At 39.0% G+C, this 17,416-nt stretch overlaps 8 protein-coding genes across 8 annotated transcripts; 1 reads left to right on the top strand and 7 right to left on the bottom strand.

The window, feature by feature from the left end:
- Nucleotides 1-11: 11 nt before the first annotated feature.
- LOC108112250 lies at nucleotides 12-1,958 on the bottom strand. Its single transcript, XM_017222071.2, is given in 3 exon segments — nucleotides 12-826; nucleotides 1,288-1,476; nucleotides 1,478-1,958. Coding segments are annotated over 3 exon segments (1,317 nt in total). The 5' UTR covers nucleotides 1,943-1,958; the 3' UTR covers nucleotides 12-163.
- Nucleotides 1,959-2,794: 836 nt separating this feature from the next.
- Nucleotides 2,795-3,544, bottom strand: LOC108113231 (glutathione S-transferase 1-like). The gene has a single exon (XM_017223769.2). It carries the CDS (start codon nucleotides 3,494-3,496, stop codon nucleotides 2,834-2,836), a length of 663 nt encoding a protein of 220 aa, XP_017079258.1. The 5' UTR covers nucleotides 3,497-3,544; the 3' UTR covers nucleotides 2,795-2,833.
- A 157-nt stretch (nucleotides 3,545-3,701) lies between these two features.
- On the bottom strand, nucleotides 3,702-4,454 carry LOC108113230 (glutathione S-transferase 1-like). Its single transcript, XM_017223767.1, has one exon. It carries the CDS (start codon nucleotides 4,407-4,409, stop codon nucleotides 3,747-3,749), a length of 663 nt encoding a protein of 220 aa, XP_017079256.1. The 5' UTR covers nucleotides 4,410-4,454; the 3' UTR covers nucleotides 3,702-3,746.
- A 416-nt stretch (nucleotides 4,455-4,870) lies between these two features.
- Nucleotides 4,871-5,731, bottom strand: LOC108112273 (glutathione S-transferase 1). Its single transcript, XM_017222096.1, has one exon. It carries the CDS (start codon nucleotides 5,680-5,682, stop codon nucleotides 5,017-5,019), a length of 666 nt encoding a protein of 221 aa, XP_017077585.1. The 5' UTR covers nucleotides 5,683-5,731; the 3' UTR covers nucleotides 4,871-5,016.
- A 337-nt stretch (nucleotides 5,732-6,068) lies between these two features.
- LOC108112203 (glutathione S-transferase 1-1-like) lies at nucleotides 6,069-6,876 on the bottom strand. The gene has a single exon (XM_017222019.1). It carries the CDS (start codon nucleotides 6,850-6,852, stop codon nucleotides 6,178-6,180), a length of 675 nt encoding a protein of 224 aa, XP_017077508.1. The 5' UTR covers nucleotides 6,853-6,876; the 3' UTR covers nucleotides 6,069-6,177.
- A 1,010-nt stretch (nucleotides 6,877-7,886) lies between these two features.
- Nucleotides 7,887-8,702, bottom strand: LOC108112182 (glutathione S-transferase 1-like). The gene has a single exon (XM_017221991.2). The coding sequence runs from the start codon at nucleotides 8,677-8,679 to the stop codon at nucleotides 8,005-8,007; it is 675 nt and encodes a 224-aa protein (XP_017077480.1). The 5' UTR covers nucleotides 8,680-8,702; the 3' UTR covers nucleotides 7,887-8,004.
- A 1,036-nt stretch (nucleotides 8,703-9,738) lies between these two features.
- On the top strand, nucleotides 9,739-10,619 carry LOC108112292 (glutathione S-transferase 1). The gene has a single exon (XM_017222116.2). It carries the CDS (start codon nucleotides 9,830-9,832, stop codon nucleotides 10,550-10,552), a length of 723 nt encoding a protein of 240 aa, XP_017077605.1. The 5' UTR covers nucleotides 9,739-9,829; the 3' UTR covers nucleotides 10,553-10,619.
- Nucleotides 10,620-11,853: 1,234 nt separating this feature from the next.
- On the bottom strand, nucleotides 11,854-13,401 carry LOC108113338 (chitinase-like protein Idgf5). The gene is made up of 3 exons (XM_017223897.2): nucleotides 13,228-13,401; nucleotides 12,604-13,164; nucleotides 11,854-12,547 (listed from the first exon to the last, which is right to left on the bottom strand). Exons 1-3 carry the CDS (start codon nucleotides 13,352-13,354, stop codon nucleotides 11,904-11,906), a joined length of 1,332 nt encoding a protein of 443 aa, XP_017079386.1. The 5' UTR covers nucleotides 13,355-13,401; the 3' UTR covers nucleotides 11,854-11,903.
- Nucleotides 13,402-17,416: the final 4,015 nt, after the last annotated feature.

Raw genomic sequence — 17,416 nt, 5'->3', positions numbered from 1 at the left:
TTTGATAGTTGTTTAATTTTCTCTTCAGATTTTCATCTTCATTTCTTCCTTTATTTTTCTCCCAGTGTATGCAATGTCAAACGTTTGTCAACAACTTTCTTTAATTAGCTGACAATTAAAAATTGATGCAGCAACGCACTCGAATAATTGTGGGAACTACTGCTTATAGCAGGGTCAGCTGGTCCTTCAGCATGTCCACGTACTTTTTGGCCCCCACCCCATTGGCCTCCTCATAGTAGGGCAACTCCTGCAGGCGTTCCAACCAGGCCGTAACCTTCGGATACTTCTCTGCCTCCAGCGGAAGAAAAGCTGGCAAAGAGGAGGCTGTGGCAGCACAACAGAAATCCGCAACGGTTAGGGTATCGCCAGTAATGTATGGGTTATCACCCAAGAAGGTCTCCAAATGCCCATAACCATCACGAATATTATCGGACTTCTCCCGCGTTATCTCCGTGACATTGTTGTAGAAATACGGAGCACAGATATTCCGTAGGGCCATAAACAATGCACTGGCATCGAAGTACAAGCGCTGATCAACCCGAGCCCGCTTCACCAGATCCTTGGGATACAGTTCATCCGTCTTGGCATACTTGCCCACCAGATAGCAGACAATGGCATGGGAATCCCATACCAGGACTCCATTATCATCCAGCAGGGGTATAGTATGCTGGGGATTCTTCTTCAGGAACTCCTCCTTGCGATGATCTCCTGCCAAAAGATCCACTTCCTCAAACTCATACTCCAGCTCTAGAGCTTTAAGAGTCAGCTGGCAGGATCTCACTGGAGGACTAATGTTCATTCCGTACAGCACAATACCCGACATGATTCAAGCTTAAACTGTTATATCACTGAAATGATATTGACTCTAATGGTTTGTCAAGGTATTTATACCTTTTCTGGGCTGCGAAAAGGCCCAAGCTACTTCCTAAGAACATGAAAAATGATCCTTGGGCGGGTCTCCAAGTCCAAAGATCTTTCTCTTTCTGCGGAAAGCTTGCTATTGAATTGTTTTCTCAAGAAAAGGTCTAGAAAATGCGTTAGTTTCTTTTATAAACATATCATATATGCACTTGTCTATGTTTGAATTTTACTCAAAAGTAAAAATATTGAAACATTTTATCAAAAAAAAGTGATAAAATCGGAAACTGTTAGGAAAACTTTGAGTTTAACCCCTTTCATTCCATTACAAATCCTCTTCAAAAGCAATATACGCCAAATTCAAGTTTAAACTCATAAATAATTATCATTTAATAAGAAAATAAAATTATAAAGTTAACATATTTAAACAATTGTAAACTTCTTGCTCTTGATGAAGGCAGCTACCTGAGCCATTCTTGAACCATTGGCCTCCTCGAAGTAAGGCAACTTCTTGATGCGCTCAATCCAAGCCGCTAACTTTGGGAACTTAGTAGAATCCACATCCTGTAGAAGTACCGCTGTGGATAGTACAGCGATGATGTGGAAATCAGCAATGGTCAGGTCCCTTTCCAGCCAGATAGTCATTGGACTCCAAGAACAGGTCAAGTGTCTTGTACACCTCCTCCAGAGCATCGAATTTAGCCTTGGGAATCTCTGTTTTGCCCTCCCTCAAAGGACCAATGATGGCACGACCAGTGCTGGACAATACACTGGAGTCATAGTGCAGCCGCTGATCAACAATGGCCCTCTTCTGCAGATCCTTGGGGTACAGAGAGTCATCCTTGCCATATTTGCTCACCAGGTAAGCATTGATGGCATGACTATCGTTGATATAGAAACCATCATCATCCAAGGTCGGAACAGTGTGCAACGGGTTGATCTTTAGGTATTCTGGCTTGAGGTGATCCCCAGTCATCAGATTAACGATCTTGTACTCGAATTCCACGTCCAAGGCGTTCAGGGTTAGGAGGACAGAACGAACCGGAGGACTTCCATCGATTCCGTAAAGCGTAAGTTTTCCCATTTTCCTTTAGGTTAGTTAGTTACTCGGTGAAGTGCTTCCACACTCTGCGGCTTTTATAGGTTGGCAGCTCTCTTAAGCTAAGAGTATTTCGCAGTGCTGTGATGATTCCGCAGTAAATCCAAAGTCGATGACATCAGACAATATTTACTGTGCTCTTTCGTATAAACAAACAGGTGTTTGGGGCCGGCTGACGTAAGAGAGCTTTATCGATGTCCGTCTTTTGGACTTCCAAAAGCTCTTACCCTCCTACTCTTCTGGGTATATATTTGTACATAGGTTAATTATACCTATTTTGACTATAGTTTGCCGCAGTAATCACTAGGAACGAAAGAGGAAAGCGATGGTTGATGGATTGTAGATTAATGTACTTTTGACCTATTAGTCATTGTTAGAGGTTGGGATTTTCAAAGAAAAACCTAATCTAGTTGTGGTATTAAAGTTGATCACTGCACGTACTTTGATTACGCGTATATACGGATATATACGATTAGGCTAGAGATAATAATCAAAAATATGTATATTTAATACACCTTAAAGTCAGAATCGCTTTACAGTTCAACGATTAAAATAAACCTTTTTACTCTACTATTTACTCGCTCTCTTAACTACTCCCTCTCTTAACTAAACTAAACAAACATAAAAAATATAAAAAAACCAAAACACATAAATAAAAATGAAAACGTTCTTTAATCGAACAGCTATCAAGTGCCAAGTTTATCTTGTTTTTCCCCGTCTGCCCCTTAGTAAAAGATTAAACTTATGACCAATAGTTTCTCTTATCGATTGACTAAAAACAAGTTCGGACTGATACGAAAGCGGCTTAATCGAACGAAAGTCAAGAGGATTTTGGTATTACTTTAAATTATTTACTTTTGGGAATATAAATAGAGTTTAGACAATTGTAAAGTTCTTGCTCTTGATGAACTCAATGATTTGTACAGCACGAGAACCGTTGGCCTCCTCGTAGTAGGGAAGCTCCTTGATGCGCTGAACCCATGCAGCCAGTTTGGGGAACTTAGTGGCATCCACTGGGAGGAACAGCACTAAGCCAGTAAGGGCAGCAGCGACATGGAAATCGGCAATTGTGAGGCTATCTCCAGCCAGATAATCGCCACTCTCCAGAAATAGATTCAGGGATTTATATACACCCTCCAGAGCATCGATCCTGGCCTGTGGAATCTCCGTATTATTCTCCCAGAAGAGCGGGTAAAGTATAGCCCTTCCTGCTGATGTGACCACACTGGAGTCATAGTGCAGACGCTGATCGGCAATGGCCCTCTTCTGCAGATCCTTGGGATACAGAGAATCATCCTTGCCATACTTGCTCACCAGGTAGGAGTTGATGGCATGACTGTCAGACAGGTAGAAACCATCATCATCTAAAGTCGGAACAGTGTGCAGAGGATTCATCTTAAGGAACTCCGGCTTCAGCTGCTCCTTCTCGAAAAGATTGACGATCTTGTACTCAAAGTCCAGACCCAAGGCGTTCAAGGTGAGAAGCACCGAACGTACTGGAGGACTTCCATCGATTCCGTAAAGCGTAAGTTTTCCCATTTCGTTGCTATTGTCGCGAGACCGGCTAGTAAGTGTTTGTCAAGGGTCCATAAATTTGGGTCTTTATATAGCCCCTCAGGTGGCTCTCTTCGTATGCTTCTTCTTCTCTTATCTCTGTGGTTGGTTCTTCTTTTTCTCTTATCGATTGACCAAAAACAAGTTTGGACTGATACTAAAGTGCTTTTGTTGTACAAAAGTCAAGAAGTTTAGGTTTTACTTTTTATTTATTTTCGTAGTATATAAATAGATCTTAGACAATAGTAAAGTTCTTGCTCTTGATAAACTCAATGATTTGTGTAGCACGGGAACCGTTGGCCTCCTCGTAGTAGGGAAGCTCCTTGATGCGCTGAACCCATGCAGCCAGTTTGGGGAACTTAGTGGCATCCACTGGGAGGAACACAACGAAGCCGGTTAGGGCGGCAGTGACATGGAAATCGGCAATGGTCAGGTTATCTCCAGCCAGATAGTCGCCACTCTCCAAGAACAGATTGAGGGATTTGTACACACCCTCCAGAGCATCGATCCTAGCCTGTGGAATCTCCGTTTTGTTCTCCCAGAAGAGCGGGAAGGTGATAGCCTTTCCGGTTGATGTAACCACACTAGAGTCGTAGTGTAGACGCTGATCGACAATGGCTCTCTTTTGCAGATCCTTAGGATACAGAGAGTCATCCTTGCCATACTTGCTAACTAAGTACGAGTTAATGGCATGGCTGTCAGACAGGTAGAAACCATCATCATCCAGAGTGGGCACTGTGTGCAGGGGATTCATCTTAAGGAACTCCGGCTTCAGCTGCTCCTTCTCCAGAAGATTAACGATCTTGTACTCGAATTCCACACCCAAGGCGTTCAGGGTGAGAAGCACTGAACGTACTGGAGGACTTCCATCGATTCCGTAAAGCGTAAGTTTTCCCATTTCGTTGCTGTTTCGAGACTGGCTAATAAGTGTTTGTTAACAGACCCACAAACTTGGGGCTTTATATAGCCCCCAGGTGGCTCTCTTCAATTAAGAGAGCTTTGCTTCGTTGTCATGACTCTGCAGTTTTGCTTAATACATCGCCTGCCCACACATCTCTTTGCCTCTTATGTATTTCTTCTATGTATTTCACAATGCTCTTTCAACGTAAGAGAGCTTTATAAAGCTCTTTGGGTCGGTTGGTAAGCATTTATAAATATTTGCTCTTCGTGCGGTTGGTCAAAGTCCCTTAGGTTGTTACCCTGAGGGCTAAATACTTGTTAATCAAGCGATATGGGACAAGATTTTGTAAAGTCATGAGTCTGCATAATTTGAAACCCTAAAGATATGATTTAAAAGCTTCATAAATATTATGATTGGACTTTCGGGAAGAAAACTAAATAAAAGTACATTATAGGTCGTTAAATTGATGAACGATTATTTTTATTTGTCAGGAATTAAAAATGTTTTTAATAAGATGGTTGTGTTAGTATAGTAGATGTAGTAATGTTTCTGTTAAATTCTTTTGATTCGATTTTCTTTTACATTATGTAAAAAACATATTTTACTATTCCTCTAATTTCAAAACAGGTTTTAACAGCTGTATATAATTTTCCAAGCCCCGAGAGTTGTCTTCTTCATAATGAGGCAACTCGGTTAGCCGTTCAAGCCAAGCCGCCACCTTGGGATACTTTTCCTGATCCAGTTCCAGAACAGCAGCCAGCGAAGAGGCAGTAGCTCCGCAACAGAAATCAGCCACAGTTAAACTTGATCCTTTGAGATAACGATTCTCACCAAGAAAAGTCTCCAAATGACCATAGGCATCCTTGATGTTATCCACCTTCTCCTTGGGCACCACATTCACTTGATGAACAAAATACGGAATACTGACATTCCTCAAGGACATAAACAAGATACTAGCATCGAAGAACAAACGCTGATCTACATGAGCCCGTTTAACCAGATCTCTGGGGTACAAATCATCCGACTTGCCGTACTTATCGACCAGATAGCAAACTATGGCATGTGAATCCCATATGAGAGCTCCATTATCATCAAGGAGTGGCACGGTGTGTTGGGGGTTTTTCCTAAGGAATTCCTCTTCAAATTGCTCTCCACCCAGCAGATCCATTTCCTTGTATTCATAGTCCAAGTTCAGGGCTCGCAAAGTCAGCTTACAAGCCCGGACTGGCGGACTTATGTCCATGCCATATAGTATTAAGTTACCCGACATGATGCTGCGACCACAAAGAAGACTCAAGCTATACTGAAACCCAAGATAAAAAACCAACTACAGACGTTTAAGTTAAATGAACTTAAATTAACAAGCAATTGCTTTCCCAGAACGGGGGTTATCTTTCTCTTAAAGAAACTATGTAATTTTACACTGAGGAAATAAAAGAGAACGTTATGGGATGTAAGTTGAGATTGAGGCAAAAAAATCATGAAAGATGAAAGAAAGTTTTTCAAAGGGATCAGAAACCGCGCTGTGATAACTTTCTAACAATTATAGCCTTTTTTTTAGGCATTTCTAGCATAGACTTAATGATACCTAAAATATTATTTTGCTATTAAAATTAATAATAACAAAATTAATTAAATAAAAACTACAAAATTATCTTAGTTTTAAGAAAACATTTAATATTTAACAAACTATAAAGAGTAAAGTGGACAAAAGTCACAAAGAGACTGAGAAATTTAAAATTTCATATTTTTTGGCTAAATTATTTTACTTATCACCCAGTTTGGTCCACTTGCTACGCAAGAAGGCTACATAGCCCTGAACTGGACCCTCGTTGATCTCCTTGTAGTAAGCGATCTGGTTAAGGCGATCCAACCAAGCGGTGACCTTGGGATACTCAGCTGGCTCAATGTCAACACCAGCACGCAGGGAACTAACTGTGGGTCCAGCAACTAGATCAGCCAGGGTCAGAGAATCACCAACCAAAAAGGTGCTGTTCTCCAGGAAGACCTCCAGCAACTTAAGGCCACGATGCGCACCGTCCAGTTTCTCCTGTGGCACCTCAGTGACACCTCGAACCCAGAAGGGAGCAACTATGTTGACTAAACTTGCATAGATTACACTTGCCTCGAAGAAGAGGCGTTGATTGATGATGGCCCTCTTAACCAGATCCTTGGGATACAGCTCATCTGTCTTGGCATACTTATCCACCAAGTAGGTAACGATGGCATGGGAGTCCCAAAGGAAAGTTCCATTGTCATCTAGTGTGGGTACCGTATGCTGAGGATTCTTCTTCAGGTACTCCGGAGTCAGATGCTCGCCAGCCAGAAGATTCACTTCCTTGAATTCGTAGTCCAAATTCAGGGCCTTGAGTGCCAGTCTGACAGCTCGAACGCAGGGACTGAGGTCCGTTCCATATAATACTATTCCAGAGCTCGGCATTTTGTGTAGTTTTACCTTCAACAGTGCTATTACGACTGATAATTTCTCTATGTTATTTATACTGATTAGAAATAAGCTTTTCTCTAACTGCTCTCTTGTTTGGGCGTGTAAGGAAAAAAGCTTAAAGTTTTGTTTGTTTTCTATTTGTTTTTATGTTTTTTATGAAAAAACTGCTTTATTCAGCATTATTTGCTATTTTTATGATTTCATCATGAGAAACGCTGCTTGCATGGGTTTTTTAATTTGCGGTAGGTCTTGATGGTGGTTCTAGAGTTTGGCGAACTTTTGATAAGGAAAAGTTAATAAAAGTTAATCAATACGACACTTCTTATAGCTTAAAGTACATTCAAAAAGTTATAGTATGGAAAAAAACTAGCTTTAGTTTAATTTGGGATCATGATGCATTTATTAATATTTTTTTTATTATTTTATATTTTCTTTTTTAAACTATTTAATAGATTAAACATAAATTTCATAGTTTGCATACCTTTCTTTCTAGATCCGAAAGATGAGGGTTTACAGGGTACTCATTCATAGACTAAGCAATGACCGCATAAGAATCCTACTTTCAATCTAATTAAGTTAATGTCCAATGAAATTATATAATTATTATCTAAATAATAACTATCTATAATGTATTATTTTGATTTAGCTTCTTATGTTTTGCATTTGCTACTCTTAACTCCGGTGAATAGTTCCTCTTTCGCTGGTTCTGCTTCTCTTAACTTATGATAAATGAGAATTTGAGCGGCTTATCCAACGAAACTTAAATGAAGACTCTTCTCCCGGCTTTTTATATATATATATATATATATAGTAATATAGTAATATATAATATAAACTGTTGTTCTGAAAGCTTGCCGGCAGATATAGAATTTAACGCTTGACTTTGAGTGTTTGTACTGTGTTGATATACCGCCCCATCAGCAATATTGGCATAAACAAGCATACACTGACAGAAATAAATACCATATTCAGACTGTAAAATATTAATATTAATACATGATAACAGCAAAGCCTTCATCACAGTAATATAAGTTAGTAAAGTTTATTTTTAATTTAAAGTTTTATATGCATTTATTAAAAAAATGTGCTTTGAATATCAAAAAGTTAAGCATGAAAGGAATGTAAATAAGATGAAGATGTTTTTTCTTAATTATCTCCCAGCTTGGTCCACTTGCTGCGTAGAAAGTCCACGTAACCCTTAGCTGGAGCTTCGTTGATCTCCTTGTAGTAAGGCAGCTGGTTGAGGCGATCTAGCCAAGCGGTGACCTTGGGATAGACAGCAGCATCAATATCCACGGCAGCGGGCAGGGCACTAACAGTGGGTCCAGTGCACAGATCGGCGAGTGTCAGCGAATCCCCCGTTAGATAAAGATTGTTGCCAAGGAAGGTCTCCAGCAAGCTCAGACCCCGATGAATGGCGTCCAGTTTGTCCTGTGGCACCACAGTAACACCTTTTGTCCAGAATGGACCGCTAACATTAGCCAAACTTGCAAAGAGAACGCTGGCGTCGAAGAAGAGGCGTTGATTGATGATGGCCCTTTTGACCAAATCCTTGGGATACAGCTCATCCGTCTTGGCATACTTATCCACCAAGTAAGTAACGATGGCATGGGAGTCCCAAAGAAAACTTCCATTGTCGTCTAGTGTGGGGACCGTGTGCTGGGGATTCTTCTTAATGAAATCCTCACTCAAATGCTCTCCCGCCTGGAGGTTCACCTCCTTGTATTGGTAGTCCACATTGAGGACCTTCAGGGTGAGTTTGACGGTCCTCACACAGGGACTAAGGTCCGCTCCATAAAGTACAATACCAGAGCTCGACATTTTACGGTGTTTATCCAGCAGCGGTTTTCTAACGACTGATCTCTTTCTTCTCTTTTTATATTTTATGGCTTATTTGACGAAAGCTTTTTGCTAATTGGGAGAGCATTTCGGAAATGAGTGATAAAAGCTTGACATTTGGGTGTTTGTTTGTTACGAAGAGAAATGGGTTTTAGATAATGTATAATTAATTGAATTTATAGATTATTTATTTCATCAGAAAGAATATAGATTGTTTAGATTTTGTAAGTTCTGGAAGGCTGGACTTTTTTTTGTAGATTTAAAAGATTATTTGCTAAAAGTTTGGTTTTTTTAAAGAACAGAAAGCTCATGCTTACATTCCTCAAGAAATATTTAATCCTTTTATGACTTAAAAAATATTTTTAATACCATAAATATAACATTTTTCTGAGAATCATAATTGTGAGAACTTTACATTAACTCGTGTAGATATTCCGCCTTTAAAAAGTATACTACATTTCATGTAGACTTCATGTAGATAATCTGTTCTATTTTCCTTAACGAAGCTTCAAAGTTCTTAAAAGCGAAAGCTGAGCTTTGAAATATTTTAATTAAAGCTAATATAAGACTAAACACAAACTAAACAACTTTAATTTCTATCCTGCTTACTAAAACTATGATAGTATTATGTATAATAAACCAAAATATTAAATAAAAAACTTTTTAAACTTATAAAGTGAAAGCAATGTAAAATCTCTGCCTTGTAATAACAGAAATTCACATTTTAAGTTAATAATTTTCACAAATTTAAACAACATTATATATGTTACGTATAAGAAACGTTTAATTTCCATAATCATAGGTTAAACTTTAACGTTTTTAGAAGCAAAACCCCCCTTACTACCCCACCCTTGCTATACCAAATCATGAGAGTCTTAACCAAATATTAACCAACCTATAGATAGCAGAACCGACTTATCTGAAGAATTAATAAACAATCAGGCCAACTTAAACTTGCAGCATTATGACGTCTTTGTGATTATTATCAAGAAACTAAGTTTAGTATCTAATCTTATCGAGGTTGAAGTTTAAAATCATTTTGTGCTTTGCCTTGAGTCAGTTGTGGATAGTCCATTGTCTACTACGAATCTCAATTTAACCAGCTAATAGACAAAAAAGTGAACTAACCAAGATGGTAAACCTAATTTTATATGGCACTGAATCCAGTCCACCGGTTCGAGCTGTTCTCTTAACCCTGCGAGCCCTCAAGCTGGAGCATGAGTTCCAAACGCTGGAAATGCAGGCCGGTGATCATCTGAAACCGGAAATGTTACGCAAGAATCCTCAGCATACGGTGCCCATGTTGGAGGATGGTGAGTCATGCATTTGGGACTCACATGCCATCATCGCCTATTTGGTTAACAAGTATTCCCAGTCGGATGAGTTATACCCCAAGGATCCTCTCCAGAGAGCTGTGGTAGATCAGCGTCTGCACTTTGAGACTGGTGTCCTCTTCCATGGCATTTTCAAGCAACTGCAGAAAGCTCTGTTCAAAGAGAATGCCACTGAGGTGCCCAAGGATCGTTTGGCTGAGCTTAAGGATGCTTATGCTCTGTTGGAACAGTTTCTGGGCGAGAATCCTTATTTGGCTGGTCCCCAGTTGACCATCGCTGACTTTAGTATTGTGGCCACGGTTAGTACTCTGCATCTAAGCTACTGCCCAGTGGATGGTGTTAAGTATCCCAAGTTATCCGCTTGGCTGGCCAGGCTTTCCTCATTGCCTTACTATGAGGAGGATAATCTGAGAGGAGCCCGCTTACTGGCTGATAGGATTCGCGCCAAGTTACCCAAACAGTTTGACAAGCTGTGGCAGAAGGCTTTCGAGGATATTAAAAGCGGAGCAGGAAAGCAGTAATAGTGGATACTATATGTAAAGATATATATTAAAAGATGTAATCTGCGTTATCTTTTCAAAAACTAAAGTTAAATATCTTTTTTTAAGGCCTTTTCGTGTAATAACTTTGGTACTACGCTTTTTAAAGGGAAATCTAAAGATTTCCCAGAACTCTTAAGTTTATTGATAAGAGTTTTCTGAAATTCTATCTCCTATCATATATATCTATCTACTAGTTTATAAAGTTCTGAGAAGCATCGTAAAGTGCATTTCCAATGGCAACGCAGTAAAAAGTTTACAACTTTTTTGCGCTCATTAAAATTATAAAATTTTCCCCTCCACAAAGCGACACAAAATAGAAGATGGCGCGAGGGAATGAAAAGCGCAAAGTTTTCCTGCCGTGTCGTGCATGCTAAGTTGTTAAATCATAATTAATTTATGACGGCGCCATCCGCCGAAGCAGCTAGCCATTGCCCCAGCTCTCTCTCCCTCTCTCCTTGCCACTTCCAAATTTGCCTCTTATCTACACTTGGGTCTCCAACTCCTGGCACCCCTTCGCCCTTCTGTCTAGTCCCCAAAAGGGCCGCACCGTCGTTTAAAATACTCTTAAAAAAAGGAGCCCAAGTCTAAATACCTGCTGGGGGAAGTCCATTTCCAACCCTCCAAAGGGAGATGCTGCCGTGAGCTTGAAGTTAAGGCACGCAATCACGAGTTTAAAAAGCTTTTCATTATTCTCTTTAAATATCCAACCCAAGTCTGAATCCTTGAAAAATCCCGAATCCTGCTTTACCGGAACTCGTGACTTTGTGGGCATCACAGGGACTTACCTAGCGTCGCCGGATTTTATGCGCCTCATTGCAGCAACGACGACGACGGCAACGACGACGACGACGATGTTGAGAGTGGTGGCAGGCAAACTAATTGGTTTAATTTCAACTTTTACTTTGGGCCACCCTGTCGCCTTGCCACCCTCTCGCCCAGCCACCCCAAAAATTGCCACCCCACGTCCTTGTGCCTTAAACAACACCATCCCTCCGCTCCTCTCCTTTCCTTCCACCCACCGTGTCAGTGGCATTTGAGAAGTTTGCTTTGCTTTACGCTTCGCCTGCCACTTTACTTGCCTTCGTGGCGGGACGCTTTTACTTTTTCCTTTTTCCGCCTTTACAGCCTTCCACTTTACCGGGTTATTTCCTGACCCGCCCACCTTCTTCTTTTGGATCAGAATCTTTATAGAGAGGTGCACTAATTTATGGTAGTTTTCTTTTGATAAGCAACGGGGTTCCTTATGATTTTTATGAGGAGAAAAAATTACTAATTTTTGATGGTTTTTCATTGGAAAATTTATAAAATTTTAGATATGGAAAAATTTCATCTACAGCTTATATTTGATGCTTCTCAAAATGGGAAACTTTTCGCCAGCACATTGACCTCGAAAGTCATCCAGGGACAGATCATGGAAGGCCACTCCACCCAATCCTTGGGCTTGAACGAATCCAGCCTTGATAGCCGCCGTTGTGGGATCCTCGTAGCCAACCCATATACCATTCTCCCCATGGTCATCGGCGGCTCTATAAGCGTAGACGCCAAACCGTTTGGTGGGATCACCTACTTTACGAAGGTGTGGAGCTTCCCGCTCCTGCAGTTGCTGTTGCAGCAAGTCACACGTCTCTGGCCAGCTAAGTAATCCGGGTGTTACAGTTTGCCTGCCCCCAGGAGCAGCACCATTGGCCGCTGGTATCGGAGGATAGCCTGTGATTCCAGAGTTCCTGGTCATATTCCAAGCACGTCCATAACTGGTCACCCCGACGTGCAGCTTATGGGCACTGATCTCTGATGTCTGATTCAACCAATATTGCACCTGGTACTGAACATTGTGACTGGGCTCCCGATCGTACATGGCATACAGTGGGGCAGGCAAATCTGCCACATTGGGATCCCGTTCCGGGGTTTGGAAATCATAAGTGCCCAGGTTGACAAAGTCCACATGACCCAAAACAGTGGGTATATCAATGAAGACTAAGGAAAAGTTTAAATATTAGTAACTAGATGGAACTTTCCATGTACTAACTTACGTTCTGCCGAAACATGAGGCAACATGCTGACAGTCAGTAGTTGACCAGCGCGACGCAGATCCGACTGAAGTTCACCCAGAAGCGTGGCAAATTGCTGACGATGCTCCTCGGACTTATCATCCACCGATGAGGATCTAAACCATCCTCTAACGGAGCCCCAAACTCGCTTAATCACTCCCTGCTGAACTTTGGGTTTGTTTTTGGGAAATTGCCAGGCAAGATCGAGTCCATCGAAGCCATTGCTGTTCAGTTCGGCTATAACACTAGCCTGGAAACTTCTCCTATGCTCTGGCTGTTCCAGTAATCTCAGATATTTACCACTATCTACCAAGCCCTCGCTATTCAAATCCTGATCACCGCCCACAGAGAGAAGGAATCTTACGTGAGGATATTTTTTACGCAAAGCGGTAATTTGTCGATAATGCTGTTGGCCATTTGTCAAGGAAGGAATTAAACTTTTGATTTTATAGGTCTCCGAATCGATTCCCGCATAACCGTAGACCAAAAAGTTGCAAAACTGTAGGGCGGGCTCCAGTTCAGCCAGCGACATTTGGGCGGGGCCTGACACAGAGATAAGCTTTGAACTTCTTGGCTTTTAAAGATTAGAAGATTTTCAGAACTCACCTTCCCGGACAAAACTCTTTGCATCGTAGAAGCAGACTAGTTTGCCCACCTCTGCGGATATGCACTGCAATATTGCTAGAAAACAGCAGATTAGTAACCCTCTAAATGGGCTATTTGGGTTAGACATTGTGCTTGGTAGTACTGTCTAGCTGAAAGTTAGATTAAGAACTGATCTGGTTTTGTTTTGATGAGCTAAAGTCAAAGCTTTCTTTAAATGAGCTTAGTAGATAAGGATTTATAATATTGTGATTAGGGATTTTGTTTTTTTATTGTATATTATGTTATGAATGTGCTGTGAATGTATGTCAGTTTATAAAAGTAATGAAGTACTTTTTAAGATTCAAAGGTATTTAGGTTAATCAAAATTTTCAAAGGGGAAATGGATTGTTGAAGAACAAAACATGTTGCATACTTTTTAGCGGAGTGTGATTTATTTGCTTGTCTGAAAAAATACTTTAAAAAGTTTAGGAAACAAATCTTTTGGTTTAAAAAATACAAAAAAAATTAACAAATTTGCTATTCTTATATAAATAAAATAATACAAAATCTTACAATAAACTGAAGATTAAAAAAACTTTCCTTACTATTAATCCTTAAATAAATTTCTAAGATTTTAAAATTTATAAAATTCCCTTTCACCCGACTTTTTCCTTTATTTATATATATATTCCATTAAACACATTCACCCACAAGCTGGCAAACAAACACCCACAGTACAACCATACAACCATTAGTGCGTGTCAAAGTAAAAAGTGGTGGGTAGATGGTGGGTTAATGCTGTGGCTTTGGGTTATCAAAGTGTCACTTCCACAACTTCAATGCCAATCCGAAGTCCTGCACTCAGCAGCAATTTACCGATTCCCACAGGACAATAATGTTTGTTCATGCTCGTAACGCTTAAACAACATTAAAGCCTTCGAACTGAACTCGACGGTATGATGAGTTGTCACTCCCCAGGAGCTGGCCGCAATAACTTCAGAGGGGTCACCACTCAAACATGGATGGCCATGGAACAGCCATCTCCATGTTCATGTCCATGTCCTTCATCCCCTTACCCTTCAGTTGATTAGCAATTTTGTTCACGTGGCGATGGCAAGGGCAAAATGTGTTGACTGCCATGTCATTTGATGGTAATGGAAGGGTCAGCTGGGTCAGGGGAAGGATTCAGTGGTCAGTTTCTGTCCTTACTTATTTTGAAAACTTTTTTGGGGTTTATATTAAACAGATCCCTAGGACAATTGTGTCAGGGCAGATGTAAAATCTTGGGATAATTGGCTTTGTTTTGAGCAAGATTTAGCTTTTAGTTGGTGCTTGTAATGGGGTTAGGGAAATATTATTTATAAAAATAAAACATCTAATTTTAAGATTTAAGTTACCCAAAAACAATGCACATTCCCTGGAAAACAAACCAAAAACCAAACAGCACATTTTCTCTTAACCAAAGAGTTTGTGGCTTTCACCTTGGAAAATGTTCATCCCTCGCAGAATGTGCAGCAAAAATGGGTTAACAGAAAATGAATTTGAAGTTTATGCATAAGGCCGCAGTTGGTTGCATCATAAAACCAAATGGTGAGAGCCATAAAACTAACCACAGCACAAAAAACAAGAAGCACCAAAAAGGACAATAAAGGAGGCAAACGGTGGGGAAAAGCCAAACAGGATTCAAACAGAATGTAACCGCAAGCACGGACGCTTAGGCAATCAACTAACAGAATGCACACATGTTCGGTGGCACGGCTTTCTATATTTCTTTTTTTTTATACCACTGATGCCGCTGCAGAGGCGGAGGCAAAAGGGTCTTTTCATGCTAAAGACATAAACTCACAGAAATATAACTTAATTTCAAAATCCTTTCATGAGGACGTATTCTTACAGAGATATCTATATTATTTTTCCGACCTTCTTTTAATACACCTTTAAGTACACATTCTTTATAAAATAAACCCCTCCTGATTTCCCTATCGTAAGCTCTGACCACGCCTCTGAACCTTTCACCATGCACTTTAGCCACAGGTTGACAGTAAACTAATAGAGGAGCAGCTGCTAGAAAGCCATTATGTAAAAAAAGGAAAAAACAGTCTTGCAATCACACATAAATATTAATGTGAAGGAAAAAAGCGGAAAAAGATTGAAAAGTGATTAAAAAAAAGTATTTTAAACACAGTAAATATACAAAAAATAAGGAAAAATATTATATGTTGTTTTAAGTACTTAATATTAAAGTATAGAAAAGAAAAAAGTATGTTAAAAAGTGTTTAAAAAAGTTACTTTAAGAATAATAAATAGAGACTTAAAGTGAGAAATATTATACTATAGATTGATGTTTATGCTGGTCTGTGTTCAACATGGTTAATATTAAGTATACGCAACTTTGATAGTTCTATTTCTATTTTTATAAGCATTCTTAGAAATGGAAAAGTAAAAGATATAGTATAGTAACTATATCTGACTTCTATCCAATTCTAAAGGTTAACTTCTTAAGTGAAGCAAATCTAAGCAATATTTCAAAGTTTTTCAACATTTTTAAAATGTTTTTTTATGCATTCTTCAGCTTTTAAAGAGCAGGACCTTATTCAAGCCTTGAATTTTATTAGTTGAATACTTTTTCTTTTACTAAAAACCCCCTAAAAAACGGCCTTTCCTTTGATACAATAAAATAACTTCCTCATCATATACCCCTTCAGCCAAATTCAAGCTTCTGTTTCATTTGAATTTATAGAGCATAAACATGACCCCTTGAAACCTCTGACATGCGTCTCCTCAACACCCGCCACTTGAGTACTTCAAACTCAAACATTTGTCCATTCCGGTAGCTCTTTAAACGTGCCACAAAGCCAACAACTCCTTGCCGCCTTTAATTCCTGAATACCCTCTCGACTGGTTGATTAACTTTTTTGAAGAGACATGTGGCAGCTGTCGCTGCCCGCAACGCAGCGTAATTAAATTGTTAACGCACACGTGTCGGTTGTCCGTCGATCCACCCATATATATATGTATACGGTCGTATACGGTCATATATACAACTCCTGCTGAAGTTCATTTAACCGTAATGCCATCTACGCTGACAAATGTGTGTAAAAAAAGTGAGAAAAACAACAACAACATTTAGCACACGCGGCACTAATCCAGAGTGGGAGTCTGAAGGCTGGATGCCTGAGTTAAGCCCCTTTTTCCTCGCTCCCCTTGCACATTTCACCTTCACCTTTCTCCGCTCTTGCAAATCTCTCCAGTGAACCAACTCGAAAATCGCCTCAAGCCCCTCGAAACACCCAAAAAACACATTTTGCATGGAGCTTGGCTGGTGGTTTTTAATGCTTCATTGGCTTAATTGCCAGCCATGAGCAAAAACACATGCACTGAGAGAAATTTTGTGGGAAAATAAATTGCAATAAAATAAATAAATATTATAAAATATCAATAACACATAAATTTATATAAAAATCATGAAATTAAATGTTATTTTTTTTTAATTTTACATTTAGGATTTATCCTTTCAAAAGGTTAAAACTTATTTACAAGTTGAATTACATCTTTGTCAAAGGTTGTTGTTATGTCTAATGGACATTTTCGGTACCAAAAAAATATATAAAAATAAATATAAATAAAAAATATATGTAAAAAATTAAAAATAATTAATTAAAAATAAAAAATAATTAATTAATAATTAATAAATTGAAATAATTAAATTCGTTTATTAGTTCTAAAATAATTGCTTAATAATAATTTTAAAATGGAAATTAAAGGTTATATAGAAACATTTTAGTAAAAGTTTTATAAAAGCTAAATTCAACATTTAAATATAAAAGTTTAAAAAATAAGTTAAAAAATAAGTGAACTTCGTAAATTCTTATTTATTTTTAAGAACATTAAAAAATCTATTAAATCACTACATTACTCCTTTTTATAAAAAATATTAATAAAATAAATGTATATAAAATTGGGTTCTCAAAACTAATCATTTCTGGTCTTTTATTTTAGTAATATTTATTATTATTAAGACTTGTTCTTATTTTCTACCATCATTCTTTATTTGTTATTAAATACAACCCTTTGTTATTTATAAATTTTTAAATATCATAAACAAATTCCTTCCAGTGCATCCATGCACGAGTAGAGTAACTTATAAACAAAATCAAACAGACACACCTACCTACAACAACTTTTGGCTGGCAAAGTTAATTCGACCACA

This window comes from Drosophila eugracilis, unplaced genomic scaffold (assembly GCF_018153835.1).
Source record: "Drosophila eugracilis isolate 14026-0451.02 unplaced genomic scaffold, ASM1815383v1 contig_90, whole genome shotgun sequence".
NCBI classification, from domain to species: Eukaryota; Metazoa; Arthropoda; class Insecta; order Diptera; family Drosophilidae; genus Drosophila; species Drosophila eugracilis.
Note: the sequence above shows the minus strand (reverse complement) of the source record. Positions and strands in the feature narration are given on the sequence as shown.

Coding starts and splice junctions, on each gene's coding strand:
- LOC108113231 (XM_017223769.2), bottom strand. CDS start 3,496: ATGGGAAAACTTACGCTTTACGGAATCGATGGAAGTCCTCCAGTACGT.
- LOC108113230 (XM_017223767.1), bottom strand. CDS start 4,409: ATGGGAAAACTTACGCTTTACGGAATCGATGGAAGTCCTCCAGTACGT.
- LOC108112273 (XM_017222096.1), bottom strand. CDS start 5,682: ATGTCGGGTAACTTAATACTATATGGCATGGACATAAGTCCGCCAGTC.
- LOC108112203 (XM_017222019.1), bottom strand. CDS start 6,852: ATGCCGAGCTCTGGAATAGTATTATATGGAACGGACCTCAGTCCCTGC.
- LOC108112182 (XM_017221991.2), bottom strand. CDS start 8,679: ATGTCGAGCTCTGGTATTGTACTTTATGGAGCGGACCTTAGTCCCTGT.
- LOC108112292 (XM_017222116.2), top strand. CDS start 9,830: ATGGTAAACCTAATTTTATATGGCACTGAATCCAGTCCACCGGTTCGA.
- LOC108113338 (XM_017223897.2), bottom strand. CDS start 13,354: ATGTCTAACCCAAATAGCCCATTTAGAGGGTTACTAATCTGCTGTTTT. Junction 13,165..13,227: donor AAAGAGTTTTGTCCGGGAAG/GTGAGTTCTGAA, acceptor TCTCTGTGTCAG/GCCCCGCCCAAATGTCGCTG. Junction 12,548..12,603: donor GCCTCATGTTTCGGCAGAAC/GTAAGTTAGTAC, acceptor ACTTTTCCTTAG/TCTTCATTGATATACCCACT.